At 44.9% G+C, this 15,951-nt stretch overlaps 1 protein-coding gene across 2 annotated transcripts in view; it reads right to left on the bottom strand.

Moving 5' to 3' along the window:
- Positions 1 to 15,951, bottom strand: part of LOC105496528 (SAM and HD domain containing deoxynucleoside triphosphate triphosphohydrolase 1) — a 61,892-nt gene that overhangs the window by 4,070 nt on the left and 41,871 nt on the right. For both annotated transcript variants that reach the window (XM_071079356.1, XM_071079355.1), the window contains 4 exons: positions 11,694 to 11,833; positions 10,753 to 10,845; positions 4,323 to 4,427; positions 3,709 to 3,846 (listed from right to left, as the gene is read on the bottom strand). In XM_071079356.1, the coding sequence (XP_070935457.1) occupies positions 3,709 to 3,846; positions 4,323 to 4,427; positions 10,753 to 10,845; positions 11,694 to 11,833 (476 nt within the window). The remainder of the gene's footprint in view (positions 1 to 3,708; positions 3,847 to 4,322; positions 4,428 to 10,752; positions 10,846 to 11,693; positions 11,834 to 15,951) is intronic.

The raw sequence follows: 15,951 nt of genomic DNA, 5'->3' as shown, positions 1-15,951 counted from the left end.
CATGCTGGAGTGCAGTGGCACGATTTCAGCTCACTGCAACCTCCACCTCCAGGGTTCAAGCGATTCTCCCGCCTCAGCCTCCCAAGTAGCTGGGATTACAGGTGTGCACCACCATGGCTAATTTTTGTATTTTTAGTAAAGATGGGGTTTCACTATGTTGGCCAGGATGGTCTCGAACTCCTGATCTCAGTAAAGGCAATCATTTAGGCCAGGCGTGGTGGCTCACGCCTGTAATCCTAGCACTTTGGGAGGCCAAGGCAGGTGGATCACTTGAGGTTGGGAGTTCAAGACCAGCCTGGGCAACACGGTGAGACCCTGTCTCTACTAAAAATACAAAAATTAGCTGGGCATGGTGGTGCATGCCTGTAGTCCCAGCTACTCAGGAGGCTGAGGCAGGAGAATCACTTCAACCCAGGAGGCGGAGCTTGCAGTGAGTTGAGACCATACCACTGCACTCCAGCCTGGGCAACAAAGTGAGACTCCGTCTCAAAAAAAAAGTCATTCTATTGCTGTGATACTTGTTCTTAAAGGTCTATTTCAAAATCGACAGTTTTTATTTGTCTTTAAACTCATCTCTATTTCTTTTTTTTTTACTGAGATGGAGTCTTGCTCTGTCGCCCAGACTGGAGTGCTGTGGCGCAATCTCGGCTCACTGCAAGCTCTGGTTCCCGGGTTCACGCCATTCTCCTGCCTCAGCCTCCCAAGAAGCTGGGACTACAGGCGCCCGCCACCACGCCTGGCTAATTTGTATTTTTTAGTAGAGACAGGGTTTCACCATGTTAGCCAGGATGGCCTCGATCTCCTGACCTCATGATCTACCCACCGCGGCCTCCCAAAGTGCTGGGATTACAGGCGTGAGCCCCCGCACCCAGCCTCATCTCTATTTCTACCCACTTTCCTTCCTTCCTTCTTCCTTTCCTTCTTCCTTTCCCTTCCCTTCCCTTCCCTTCCCTCCCCTCCCCTCCCCTCCCCTTCCCTTCCTTTTCTTCCTTTTCTTTTCTTTCTTTCTTTGAGACAGCATCTTGCTCTGTCAACCAGGCTGGAGTGTAGTGGTGTGATCATAGCTCACTGCAGCCTCAGACTCCTAGGCTCAAACAATCCTCCCACCTCAGCCTCCCAAAGTGCTAGGATTATAGATGTGAGCCACCATGCCTAGCATATAGCCAACTTTTTTATTTCCACTCATTCTAATTTCAATTCTAGTGAATTTTATAAATGTAAACAAATATGTCACTTTCCTGCTTAAAACCCTTCAGTGCTGATGCTCCCTACTGCTCTTGGCTGACAGGACTGTGCATAAAGCCCCAGACACCTCCACATTCTATGCTCCTTCCTGAAATACACCATATTCTTTCTCATCTTCTGAATTAATCCTGTGGTGTCTATGCCTCAACCCCGCCCCTACCGCCACCTCCTGCTGCCAGCCCTTAACCCAGACGACTCCTCACTCAACCTTCAGGTCTCAGTTTATAAGCCCTTCTTTAAATCAGCTTTTCCTGACCAACTAAGACCAGCTAAATCCTCTTTGTTTTTCCTCCTCTAAGACTGTGTACTCACCCTACACCCAAAGTACTTACCATGCTCCTATAATTATTAATTTATGGAGTAAAATTAATAATTATTACTATCCCCAACTAGATTGTTATCCCCAACCTGAATGGGATCCATGGGTTATTAGGAACTCTCTATCTTACGTACTATTCCAGGTACCTAACAAGGGCATGGCAAAATACTCACTCAGTGAGTAAATGTACCAAATTTATAGTAGTTACCATGACACAGCCAAACTTTAATAGCCTCTCTTGACTCTCTGTTTCCAGCCTCTCCAAGTTCCAGTCTACCTGCAGCTAGAGTTCTCAGTGATTTAGTTTCAGTGATTTAATTTCACAGTACCTAGGAGAGACATACAGCTGACCCTCTGCATCCATGGGCAGATTCAACCAACTGTAGATAGAAAATGTGAGGGGGGGAGAAATGGATGCCTGTGTCTATACTAAGCATGTACAGAGTTTCTTCTTGTCATGATTCCCTAAACAATACAGTATTAACAACTATTTACATAGGATTTACATTGTAGTAGGTTTTATAAGTAATCTAGAGATATTTAAAGTATAAAAGAGGATATGCATAGGTCATATGCAATCACTACACCATTTTATATAAGGGACTTGAGCTTCCGTGGATTTTTCTATCTGTGGGGTCTGTGGGGGTCCTGGAGCCAGTTCCCCACAGATGCCAAGGGACAATTCTACTCTTATTCCCTCGGGTTTCACTCTAGTTGGAGCAGACACACATTCAGGCAGATCCTACAGAGCATGGCAACTCTTGAATGTGCTCGGTGATCCCCTCCCCACTGTACGGAGAAAAGAATCTCCCAGCCAATTATCCAAGGTTCTCCATAATCCAGTCCACTCTTCCCATTTAACCTCTCCACACTTAACAGTAAGAATTTTCTGGCCGGGCGCGGTGGCTCAAGCCTGTAATCCCAGCACTTTGGGGGGCCGAGGTGGGCGGATCACAAGGTCAGGAGATCGAGACCATCCTGGCTAACATAATGAAACCCTGTCTCTACTAAAATTCAAAAATTTAGCCAGGCATTGTGGCACGTGCCTACTTGGGAGGCTGAGGCAGGGGAATCGCTTGAACCCGGGAGGCAGAGGTTGCAGTAAGTGCAGTTGTCACTGCAGCCTGGGTGACAAAGCAAGACTCCATCCCAAAAAAATGAATGAATGAATGAATTAAAAAAAAATAATTTTCTACCCTGGACAGACAGGTCTCCTCATGGTCCCCTAAATACTCTCAGCTCATTCCAGCTTCATGCCTTTGTTTATGCTCCTCCCATTGCCAAATATACCCTTCATTCTCCCTGCTGCTCATCCAAAAAACCCTGCCTTCTAGATCTAGCAGATCCCGCCCCTTCACCAGGCTTCTCCCAGAGATCTCCCAACTCTCTGAATCCTCAGAGATCTTGCCTGGGTCATGCCGTGTGGCACTTGATAAAGCACCGACATCCTGAGCTATGCTTTCATGTCTCACCCTATACTTTGTTCCCTTTAGCACCTGACACACAGGGAGGTGTGAGGGAGAGTTCCAGACTAGGCAGTAAAGCACTGTTTCCCTGCTTGCCAATTATATTCATTCATTCAGTCAATAAATGCCAACTGGCCACATTGTCTGCGCAGACACCTACTATGTGTAGGTCAGTAAGAGACAATTTTAACAACATTCTCTACAGGGTTGGCAACTGTGGCTTGGCTCCTCTTCCCTCTACTCTCATTCTTGATCATTTAAATAGTTAACTAATACACAGAAGTAACCAGGTTTAGAAACATGAAGTCTATTATCAATTGTATGTTAAACAAGTTAACTACTCAGCTTTGGTAACCTCTGAAAGATGGAGACACTGAACAACTTTCCAGGGCCACTGGTGAACAACATTAGAAAGCATTATTTACATGTTCACATTTTTATCTTTTATTATTAGGACAATAATGCTAAACAGTATCCATTCCCAGCTCCTGTAGGAAGAAATCACTGGCTGACACAGATTCAGACATTTTAAAAGGAAAGAAAGTGAAAGACCTTATTTTCAAAACCATAACCAAGTGACTACAACTTAAATGGGAACTTTTCAGCAGATAGAATTATTTTTGGTTTTTACTTAAAAATAAAAAATTGTGCAAAGTTTGTGAGTAACAGGCCACCTACCTGAGGCTTGGTGAAATTTCTGTCTGCGCACCACTGAACAAAATGTTGTTTTGCGGCATACAAACTCTTTCTGTCCATCTTCTTACAATATACTCGAATCAGCTGCTCTGCAAATTTCTCTGGCAGAAGTTGTGAAACCTTTTTAAAATGAAGAGATTTCACTATCACCTTGAATTCACACATTGGAGATACTAGCTGGTCCCTAGGCTCCTATTTCTTTTTTTTCGAGACAAGGTCTCCCTGTCATCCAGGCTGGAGTGCAGTGGCACAATCACAGCTCACCGAGGCCTTGACCTCCCAGGCTGAAGCAATCCTCCCACCTCAGCCTCCTAAGTAGCTGGAACTACAGGCATTAGCTACCATGCCTAAGTTTTTTATTTTTTATAGAGATGGGGTCTCGCTTTGTTGGCCAGGCTGATCTTAAGCTCTCGGTCTCAAGTGATCCTCCCGCTTCAGCCTCCCAAAGCACTGGGATTACAGGTATGAGCTACTGTGCCAGGCCCACTTTAATTGTAAAGATACGCCTTAAAACCTAATTTGCATATAAAATGCTAATTTACCATAAAGATTTGCTACATGCCATTACAGTATATTTGTTTTGCCTAAGTAGTTACCTGGTTTTTCGTAATCCTGATTGGTGTGTTGGGGTCAGTCTTACAATAGAAGCTAACATGATCAATTGGATTATTTTCTTGCATTCCATAATCCATGTTGATAACCTAAATAAAAGCAATACATAAGTAATCATATAGCAACCAGGAGAACTGAATTCAGGGCTGTAGGAGCATAACAAGAAATGGAACAGAGGCTGGGCACGGTGGCTCAGGCCTGTAATCCCAGCATTTTGGGAGGCCAAGGCAGGTAAATCATGAGGTCAGGAGTTCAAGACCAGCCTGGCCAACATACTGAAACCCCCGTCTCTACTAAAAATACAAAAATTAACTGGGCATGGTGGCATGCGCCTGTAACCCCAGTTACTCGGGAGACTGAGGCAGGAGAATTGCTTGAACCTGGGAGGTGGAGGTTGCAGTGAGCTGAGATCGCACCACTGCACTCCAGCCTGGCAACAGAGTGAGACTGTGTCCCCCCACCCCCCCCCAAAAAAAAAGAAAAGAAAAAGAAATAGAACAGAGCCTTCTGGGGATTCGGAAGTAAGAATGTTGATAAGGTGACTCATGATGGAATAAAAATAACTGGTTCATGACCACTCTTAGGGATTTGGTATTGAAATCTGGGGAAGAATGGGAAATGTACTTGTGTGTTCAATCTAAGTATGGTGTAAACTCAATCCCTGCTATGTGACAGATACAGGTAGACACTAGAGGTACAACAAGGACACTTTAAAATAAAATCCCAGACCGAACGCAGTAGCTCACTTGAGACCAGGAGTTCGAGACTACCCTGGTCAACATGGTGAAACACTGTCTCTACCAAAAATACAAAACAAAACAAAATTAGCCAGATATGGTGTTATGTACCTGTGGTCCAAGCTACTTGGGAGGCTGAGGCACAAGAATTGCTTGAACCTGGCAGGCGGAGGTTGCAGTGAGTTGAGATTGCGCCACTGCACTCCAGCCTAGGCAACAGAGCGAGATTCTGCCTCCAAAAATAAAATCAGTAAAGAAAATTCTAGCCCCCACAAACCAGGCAGCCCTAGATTAAAGTTCAACAAATAATTATAAAAGTATGCAACCACAGTTGAAAAGCAAAGAGTGCTTTGAAATGTTCTAACAGGGTACCTGATGTAGCCTAGGGTGCCCGGACAATGACTGAAAACATTTTCCTGGGAAAGTGACTTTACTAAGTGAGCAAGAAACAAACAGGCTTAGGTGGGAAGAAAAAAAATTGCAGGCAGAAGAAAAAGAATTGCAGGCAGAAGAAACAGCTCAGAGGCAGAGAGTACTGAAACTATCTCCCGGATTTAGCAACTCTGAAGTCACTGGAGATCCTGGAGAGAGTATAGTGATGGCAACAGAGAAAAAGATTCCAGAGAAAATGAGAAACAGAAATGTAAGAGGCGTGATGGCTCATGCCTGTAATCCCAGCACTTTGGGAGGTCGACGCAAGCGGATCACAAGGTCAGGAGATCAAGACCAGCCTGGCCAATATCGTGAAACCCCATCTCAACTAAAAATACAAAAATTAGCTGGATGTGGTGGCAGGCACCTGTAGTCCTGGCTACTCAGGAGGCTGAGGCAGGAGAATTGCTTGAACCCAGGAGGTGGAGGTTGTAGTGAGCCAAGATCGGGCCACTGCACTCCAACCTGGGCGACACAGTGAGACTCTGCCTCAAAAAAAAAAAAAAAAAAAAAAAAGGTAAGAGAAGGCAACTCTTAGAAGTTTGGCTGTTCAGAGGAGGCAAGACGTTAAAGAAAACAAAATTACAGCTAGATAGGAGGAGTAAGTTCTAGGGTTCTATAGTTCTGTAGGATGACTACGACTATAGTTAACAGTAATTTCCTTTGTTTTGACATAGAGCCTTGCTCTGTTGCTCTGACTGGACTGCAGTGGCACAATCTCGGCATACTGCAACCTCCGCCTCCTGGGTTCAAGTGATTCTCCTGCCTCAGCCTCCTAAGTAGCTGGGATTACAGGCATGCACCACCACACCCAGCTAAGTTTTGTATTTTTAGTAGAGATGGGGTTTCACCATGTTGACCAGGCTGGTCTCAAACTCCTGGCCTCAAGTGATTCACCCGCCTCGGCCTCCCAAAGTGCTGTGATTACAGGCATGAGCCACCATGGCCGGCCTAGTTAACAGTAATCTATTACACAGTTTTTTTGTTATCTTTGATATGGAGCCTCTCTGTCGCCAGGTTGGAATGCAGTGGCTCGATCTCGGCTCACTGCAACCTCCGCCTCCCAGGTTCAAGCAATTTTCCTGTCTCGGCCTCCCAAGTAGCTGGGACAACAGGCGCATGCCATCACACCTGGCTAATTTTTTTAATTTTATTTTAGTAGAGACAGGGTTCCACCATGTTGGCCAGGATGGTCTCGATCTCCTGACCTCGTGATCCACCTGCCTCGGCCTCCCAAAGTGCTGGGATTACAGGCATGAGCCACTGTGCCCGGCTTATTACATAGTTTTAAATAGCTTGAAGGAAAATATTAAATGTCCCCAACACAGAGAAATGATAAATGTTTTAGATGATGCATATGCTAACTGCCCTGATCCGATCATCAGACATTTATATACACTATGTACCCCATAAAAATGGGACAGTTATCATTTGTCAGTTTAAAAAATACATAAAATAAAAACATAAAGGAAAAAAAAGACAGCAAGAAAGAAGTACCTGGAGAGGAATTTGGTACCTTAGAAAGGTAAGGGAAGATGAGTCTGACCCTGAAAAAGAGGAGAGGGGTGAAGAGCAGTGTGGTGTTCATGATTTTCTTGAGACAGGCTCTTGGTATGTCACCTAGGCTAGAGTGCAGTGGTGCGATATCAGCTCACTGCAACCTCCACCTCCTGGGCTCAAGCGATCTTCCCACCTTGGCCTCCTGAGTAGCTGGGACTATAGGCATGCACCACCACACCTAGATAATTTTTGTGTTTTTGGTACAGATGGGGTTTTGCTGCAGCAAGCCATGATCATGCCACTGCACTTCAGCCTGGGACACAGACAGAGACCCTGTCTCAAAATAAACAAAAGTTTAAACTAACATTGGTTGGGTGCAGTGGCTCATGCCTATAATCTCAGCACTTTAGGAGGCTAAGGCAGCAAGATTGCTTGAGGCCAGGAGTTTGAGACCAGCCTGGGCAACAGAGTGAGACCCTATCTATACAAAAAATTTAAAAATTAGCTGGGCATGGTGGCATGTATCTGTTGTCCTAGCTACTCAGGAGGCTGAGGTGGGAGGATCGCTCGAGCCCAGGAGTTTGAGGTTATAATGAGCTGTGACTACATCACTGCACTCCAGCCTGGGCAACAGAGCAAGACCCTGTCTCTAAAAAAATAAACAAATAACACTAAATACAATAAAAAATGAAGTTATTCAGTTACAGCAACCACATTTCAGGTACTCAACACCCGCATGCAGCTAGTGGCTATGAAAAGGGACAGCACTGACCAAGAATATCGGCCGGGCGCCGTGGCTCAAGCCTGTAATCTCAGCACTTTGGGAGGCCGAGGCGGGCGGATCACAAGGTCAGGAGATCGAGACCACAGTGAAACCCCGTCTCTACTAAAAATACAAAAAAAAAAAATTAGCCGGGCACGGTGGTGGGCGCCTGTAGTCCCAGCTACTCAGGAGGCTGAGGCAGGAGAATGGCGGGAACCCGGGAGGCGGAGCTTGCAGTGAGCCGAGATCGCGCCACTGCACTCCAGCCTGGGCAACAGCGTGAGACTCTGTCTCAAAAAAAAAAAATAAATAAATAAATAAAAATAAAAGAAAAGGGACAGCACTGACCAAGAATATCTCTGTCACTGCAGAAAGTTCTATGGGATAACACTTCTCTAGAACACAAGTAGAATTACCCTAAGCCCTTGACAAGAACAAAGCTGTTTCCCCAGTATACAAATGGGAATACTGAATACAGTTGCAGATGGAGGCAGGCTTGTTTCTTTGGTGAGAAAGGTGTAAGGAGTTGCTACCTAATGGCCTATAGTTTATCTTGGAAATAAGAGTCAAAGGTTGGGTTATTCATGAGGGTGAATATAGCTGGAGGTGGGAAGCATGGTTGGAGTTCTGAGAGGAGGGAGGACAGTTTGAAATGATGATGATTATTATTAGTAGTATTACTTTTTGAGATGGGGGTCTTGCTCTATTGCCCAGGCTGGAGTGCAGTGGCAGGATCTTGGCAGGATCACTGCAACCTCCGCCTCCCAGGTTCAAGTGATTCTCCTGCCTCAGCCTCCTTGAGTAGCTGAGATTATAGGCACCCACCACCATCCCTGGCTAATATTTTTTTTTTTTTTTTTTTTGAGACGGAGTCTTGCTGTGTCTCCCAGGCTGGAGTGCAGTGGCGTGATCTCAGCTCACTGCAAGCTCCGCCTCCCGGGTTCACGCCATTCTCCCGCCTCAGCCTCCCAAGTAGCTGGGACTACAGGCGCCCGCCACCACGCCCGGCTAGTTTTTTGTATTTTTAGTAGAGACGGGGTTTCACCATGTTAGCCAGGATAGTCTCAATCTCCTGACCTCGTGATCCACCCGCCTCGGCCTCCCAAAGTGCTGGGATTACAGGCTTGAGCCACCGCGCCCGGCCTTAATTTTTGTATTTTTAGTAGAGATGGGGTTTTGCCATGTTGGCCAGGCTGGTCTCGAACTCCTGACCTCAGGTGATCTGCCCGCCTCAGCCTCCCAAAGTGCTGGGATCGCAGGTGTGAGCCACCGTGCCTGGCCTGAAATGATTATTAGAGACTGGGAGAATCACACTAAGCCTGCCAGAAGGCCCAGCTTAGTTTCGTGACCGGGAATTTATAGATATGCCTGTACGGTGATGGTATCCAGGAGCATTTATGTGTCCAGGTATAGGTGTGGAGATGTTTAGATTTGATTCATCTAGGTTGTATGGCCTTCTGCTAGGTAGATGCAAAGAAGGAAAAGAGAGTTGAGGGTAACTGCAGAAAAATGAGTGAATTACTGTATCACAATATCCAAGATACCTTTTTTTTTTTTTTTTTTTTGAGATGGAGTCTCACTCTGTCGCCCAGGCTGGAGTGCAGTGGTGTGATCTCAGCTCACTGCAACCTCTGCCTCCTGGGTTCAAGCGATTCTCCTGCCTCAGCTTCTCAAGTAACTGGGATTACAGGCATGGGCCACCACGCCTGGCTAATTTTTTGTATTTTTAGTAGAGATGGGGTTTCGCCGTGTTGGCCAGGCTGGTCTCGAACTCCTGACTTCAAGTGATTCACCCTCCTTGGCCTCCCAAGGTGCTGGGATTATAGGCGTGAGCCATTGCACCCGGCCTACATGTGGAGAGAAATGAAGATAGAAGGCCACTGACAAGCTCGAAGAAAGTGAGGACACAATAAACTGGAGGGCCCGATGAGCTAGGAAAACGTGGATGAGGAGGAAAGCGGTTTGTGGACAGAGAAAAGAATGTTTAAACTAGTGATTTTACAGGGAGGGCAGTTTTGAATGATGATAAGGTCCAGGGTGTAATCTGCTGAGACTATTGGCCTGAGGTGCAGTGCTGTCTAGCTCTGTCACCCAGGCTGGAGTGCAGTGGCGTGGTATCGGCTCACTGCAACCTCCGCCTCCCAGGTTCAAGTGATTCTCCTGCCTCAGCCTCCTGAGTAGCTGGGACTACAGACACATACCACCACACCCAGCTAATTTTTGTATTTTTAGTAGCAATGGGGGTTTCACCATGTTGGCCAGGATGGTCTCAATCTCCTGACTTTGTGATCAACCTGCCTCAGCTTCCCAAAGTGCTAGGATTACAGTCATGAGCCACTGTGCCCAGCTCTTTTTTTTTTTTCTTTTTCTTTTTCTTTTGGAGACAGAGTCTTACTCTGCTGCTCAGGCTGAAGTGCAGTGGCGTGATCTCGGCTTGCTGCAATCTCTGCCTCCCGGGTTCAAGCAATCCTCCTGCCTCAGCCTCCCGAGTAGCTGGGACAATAGGCGCGAGCCACCAAACCCGGCTAATTTTTTTGTATTTTCACTAGAAACGGGGTTTTGCCTTGTTGGCCAGGCTGGTTTCGAACTCCTGACTCAGGTGATCCACCCACCTTGGCCTCCCAAAGTGCTGGGATTATAGGCGTGAGCCACAGTGCCTGGCCCTACAACTTTTTCCTCTGTGTTTGTATGCAGGCAACAACAACAAAAAATTAAAATGTGTTACTTGTGTAATTAAAAAATTTTAATATAGACAATGTAATCACATGACCACAATTATACTAAAAATAATGGCAAAATATCATAAATAAAATGTTTTTGTGGTTAATAATATTGGTTCTCTTTATAAGGGCACATATGACTTCCTTTTATCTTTCTGCATTTTTCTAAGTAATTATAATGAACACGTACTACTTTTATAATGGTGAGTGCTTTATCTTTAAAAAATTATTCACTCAGTTTATTACTGGACTAATTACTTACATCCACTATAAAATCTTCAGCCTCCAGTTTTACTTCCAGCAATTCTCTGGGTTTAGCAGCAGCAACCTCTTTTGGAAGAGATTCATAGTCCTCCTAGAAAACACAAGACTCCCCATGTTGGAATCCATTTTTCCTCATTAAGCCTTTATGCCACAAACAGGTTCTCTTTAAGAAAATGGCACCTAACTAAGAAAAATGATTAGAGATATCCTTAACAAATATAGCTCCTACCAATATCACCCGTTAAACAAATAGAGCAATTTTTATAAAAAATTGTAAAAAGTGGCCAGGCATAGTGGCTCACGCCTATAATCCAAGCACTTTGGGAGGCCGAGGTGGGCGGATCATGAGGTCAGGAGTTCAAGACCAGCCTGACCAACATGGTGGAACCCCGTCTCTACTAAAAATACAAAAATTAGCTGGGCGTGGTGGCGGGTGCCTATAATCCCAGCTACTCGGGAGGCTGAGGCAGGAGAATTGCTTGAACCCAGGAGGTGGAGGGTACAGTGAGCTGAGATCACGCCACTGCACTCTAGCCTGGGTGACAAAGTGAGACTGTCAAAAAAAAAAAAAAAAAAAAAAATTCACATTTTGAAAAAAAAAAAAAAGTGGCATTAACCTATTAGTACAACAAGAGGAAGTACAACCCAAGAAATTATTGAGGTAGGATGTGGTTATAAGTATGACTTGTGTTATAGCTTTCTGGCAAAGAGAAAACTCTTCAACAAGTAGGAGGTGAAAATAGATATTTGAGTTAAAGAAGACAGGTGTGTGCCATCTGGGAGACTGATATCCTGTGAAGGAACCAAGTCATTACAACAGGTCACCACAGCCTCAATGAAGCCCATGCAGGCACTTTCTTTGGATCATGATAGGTTAGTGGTTTCCTCTTGGAGGACAGAGGTAACCTTTCACTAATGGAAAGATGCCTGATAACTCACCTTTTTAATCTTTACTTGTTCCGTTGGCTGGGTCTCACCCACATACTTGAATAGATTACGGTATTCAATTTGTTTTAAAATCTCTCGTGCGTCTTTCAATTTGGGATCAGTAGAGTATAAAATCTCCAGAAAAATGTTATCTGCCAATTTGATGACATTTCAGTTACATTAAAATAAAAACACAGAGTTAAAGAATTACATAGTGCTATTCTACTGAAATGATCTTAACAGGCAGGTACATTATTATTTTGGTAATATGAGAAAAATTTTTAAAATATTTAAGTGAAAAACCTTTTAAAACTGTTCCAGTTGACCAGTCACAGTGGCTCATGCCTGCAATCCCAGCACTTTGAGAGGCCGAGGTGGGCGGATCACTTGAGGTCAGGAGTTCGAGACCAGCCTGTCCAACATGGTGAAACCCCGTCTCTACTAACAATACAAAAAAAATTAGCTGGGTGTGGTGGCGGGCACCTGTAATCCCAGCTACTCAGGAGGCTGAGGCAGGAGAATTGCTTGAGCCTGGAAAGTGGAGGTTGCAGTGAGCCAAGATTGCGCCATTGTACTCAAGCGTGGGCAACAAGAGTGAGACTCTGTCTCAAAAATAAAAGTTCCTGTCAATGACTTGGATTTAATTCCAGGTAATCCGGAGAGTGGGGAAGGATAGAGAGAAATAAGACTGCATTGGAGTTGATGACTGCTGAGCTGGGTGATGGGTACATAAAGGTGTATGGATTTATTGTTGACATGTTTTGTCTTTAAAAGAGAATGGTGGCTAGGCACTGTGGCTCACATCTGTGATCTCAGCAATTTGGGAGGCCAAGGCAGGTGGATCACCTGAGGTCAGGAGCTCGAGACGAGCCTGACCAACATGGCAAAACCCTGCCTCTACCAAAAATGCAAAAATTAGCTGGGCATGGCGGCGCATGCCTGTGGTCCCAACTACTCAGGAGGCAGAGGCAGGAGAATTGCTTGAACCCTGGGGGTGGAGGTTGCAGTGAGCTGAGATGGCACCACTGCACTCCCACCTGGGTGACAGAGTGACACTATCTCAAAAAAAAAAAAAAAAAAAAGAGAACGGTCCTGAAATATTTACAAGCAAAATTATGTCTAGGATCTGCTTCAAAATAGTCCAGTGTTTGACATGAGTGGGTAGATGAGGAGATGAGGCAAAACTGCCATGTGTTGATAACTGTTGAAGCTAAGTGACAGGTACATGGCTTTGTAAATTTCTATAATAATAAAACAATGATTTTTTAAGTGTCCCATTTGATGATGAGAGTAGAAGAAATGTTTTTCCTTTCTTTCATTTTCTCCCAATTTTTATTTTGAAAAATTTCAAAATAAAATATCCTTCACTTAAATTCAACAATTGTTAATGTTTTTCTGCATGCACTTTCTCCATATATATATCCCGGCGCAATTTTTTTTTTTTTTTTTTTTTTTGAGACAGAGTCTTGCTTTGTCACCTAGGCTGGCATGCAGTGGTGTGATCTTGGCTCACTGCAACCTCTGCCTCCCAGGTTCAAGTGATTCTCTTGCCCCAGCCTCCTGAGTAGCTGGGACTACAGATGTGTGCCACCATGCCCAGCTAATTTCTGTATTTTCAGTAGAGATTGGGTTTTGCCACGTTGGTCATACTGGTCTCAAACTCCTGGCCTCAAGTGATCCACCCGCCTCAGCCTCCCAAAGTGCTGGGATTCCAGGTGTGAGCCACTTCACCTGACCTTTTTCTTTGTTTTTTTTCTTCTTTTTAAGGTCAGGTTCTGTGGCCTAGGCTGAAGTGCAGTGGTGTGATCATAGTTCACTGCAGCATCAAAGTCCTGTGCTCAAGGCATCCTCCTGCCTTAGCCCTTGAGTAGCTGGGACTACAGATGTGTACCACCATGCCTGGCTAGATTTTTTTTTTTTTTTTGAGACAGGGTCTCGCTGTGTCATCAGGCTGGAGTGAAGTGGCATATGATTGTGGCTCACTGCATTCTTGACCTCCTGGGCTCAGGCAATCCTCCTGCCTCAGCCTCCTGAGTAACTGGGACTACAGGCACATGCCACCATGCCCAGCTAAATCAAAAGCTAGTTTAAATGTAAACATAATTTGAAAAAATTAATCTTCCTGCCTCAGTCTCCTGAACAGCTGGGACTAAAGACACATGCCACTACACCTGGATAAAGATGATTTTTTTTTTTTTTTGAGACAGAATCTCACCCTGTTGCCCAGGCTGGAGTGCAATGGTGCAATCTCGGGTCACTGCAACCTCCGCCCCCTGGGTTCAAATGATTCTCCTGTCTCAGCCTCCGGAGTAGCTGGGATTACAGGCACCAGGCTGGTCTCGAACTCCTGACCTCATATTCGCCCGCTTCGGCCTCCCAAAATGCCGGGATTACAGGCGTGAGCCACCGTGCCCGGCTGACTTTTTAAAATGTGGCATCACTTGCATTATTATGAATGAAAATTAAAAGTATCCTCAACTTGTTCAATTTTTTTTCTTTTTACTTTTATGTTATTTATTTATTTATTTATTTCATGTTTGAGATGGAATCTCGCTCTGTCATCCAGGCTGGAATGCAGTGGTGCAACCTTGGCTTACTCCAACTTCTGCCTCCTGGGTTCAAGTGATTCTCGTGCCTCAGTCTCTGAGTAGCTGCGACTATAGGCACCCGCCACCACGCCAAGCTAATACTTTGTATTTTTAGTAGAGACAGGGTTTCACTATGTTGGAAAGGCTGGTCTTGAACTCCTGACCTCAAGTGATCCGCCTGCCTCAGCCTCCCAAAGTGTTGGGATTATAGGCATGAGTCACCCTGCCTAGCCTTACATATATATTTTTAAAGAACAATGTATATAGTTCTTGTAAGTTAATTTTTTATTTTTTTCTCTATTATTATTATTTGATACAGGGTCTTGCTCTGTTACCCAGGCTGGACTGCAGTGATGCAGTCTTGGCTCACTGCAACCCCCACCTCCTGGGCTCCAATGATTCTCCAACCTCAGCGTCCTGAGTAGCTGGGACTACAGGCATGTACCATCATGGCTAATTTTTAAATTTTTTATAGAAACAGGGTTTCAGCATGTTGCCCAGGCTGATCTCAAACTCCTGGGCTCAAGCGATCCATCTGCCTTGGTCTCCTAGAGTGCTGGGATTATAGGCATGAGCCACCTTGTCTGGCCTATTATGTATTTTTGATTGAATTTACTGAAAGGTAATGTGAAGTCTGTCAAGTTGAATAATAAAAATTTGGGCTTGTATTTTACGTGCCTTTTCCCCCCATTTCGTTTTTCTAGTAATTCATTTTTATCATACTTTACAGAAATAACAATCTGCATGGGGTTGGTAATTTAAAAAACTGGTTCTTCAAAGACAGTTTAGGTTTCATTTTGTCAGTGTGCAGCAAATAGAATCCAGCTGCCATAGAAGTAGCACTCTAGGCAGGAAGCTATGGTAGAGTGATTTGGCTGTGTCTTAGGTCACTTAGCTTCTGTTGTTTTTCTCCATTTTCAGAGCCTCCAACCTTTCCACGGATTCTGTAAGCTATGTGATTGCTTTCCAATTTTATTTTTATTTTTTGTTTATTTATTTATTTATTTTTGAGACAGAGTCTTGCTCTGTTGCCCAGGCTGGAGTGCAGTGGTGCGATCTCGGCTCACTACAACCTCTGCCTCCTGGGTTCAAGCGATTCTCCTGCCTCAGCCTCCTGAGTAGCTGAGATTACAGGTATGCGCCACCATGCCTGGCTAATCTTTGTATTTGTAGTAGAGACAGGGTTTTACAATTTTGGACAGGATGGTCTCGAACTCCTGACCTCAGGTAATCTGCCCTCCTTGGCCTCCCAAAGTGCTGGGATTACAGGCATGAGCCACCATGCCTGGCCCAATTTTATTTTTAGTCAAACAGTTTCATAATTTGTAACTAAGAACTCTGACTGGTGTATACTTTTCATTTTACTTCTTTTGCTTTATCTCAGTCAATACTTTCCCACATTAAAGAACTAGCTGTGGCTGGGTGCAGTGGCTCACACCTGTAATCCCACCACTTTGGGAGGCCGAGGCAGGTGGATCATCTGAGGTCAGGAGTTCCAGACCAGCCTGGCTGACATGGTGAAACCCCGTCTCTACTAAACATACAAAAAAAAAATTAGCTGGGTGTGGTGTAATCCCAGCTACTCGGGAGGCTGAGGAAGGAGAATCGCTTGTACCCGGGAGGTGGAGGCTGCAGTGAGCCGACATCATGCCATTGCATTCCCGACTGGGCTACAAGAGCAA

Source organism: Macaca nemestrina, chromosome 15, assembly GCF_043159975.1.
Source record: "Macaca nemestrina isolate mMacNem1 chromosome 15, mMacNem.hap1, whole genome shotgun sequence".
Lineage (NCBI taxonomy): Eukaryota > Metazoa > Chordata > Mammalia > Primates > Cercopithecidae > Macaca > Macaca nemestrina.
This window is presented reverse-complemented; position numbering and strand designations above follow the sequence as displayed.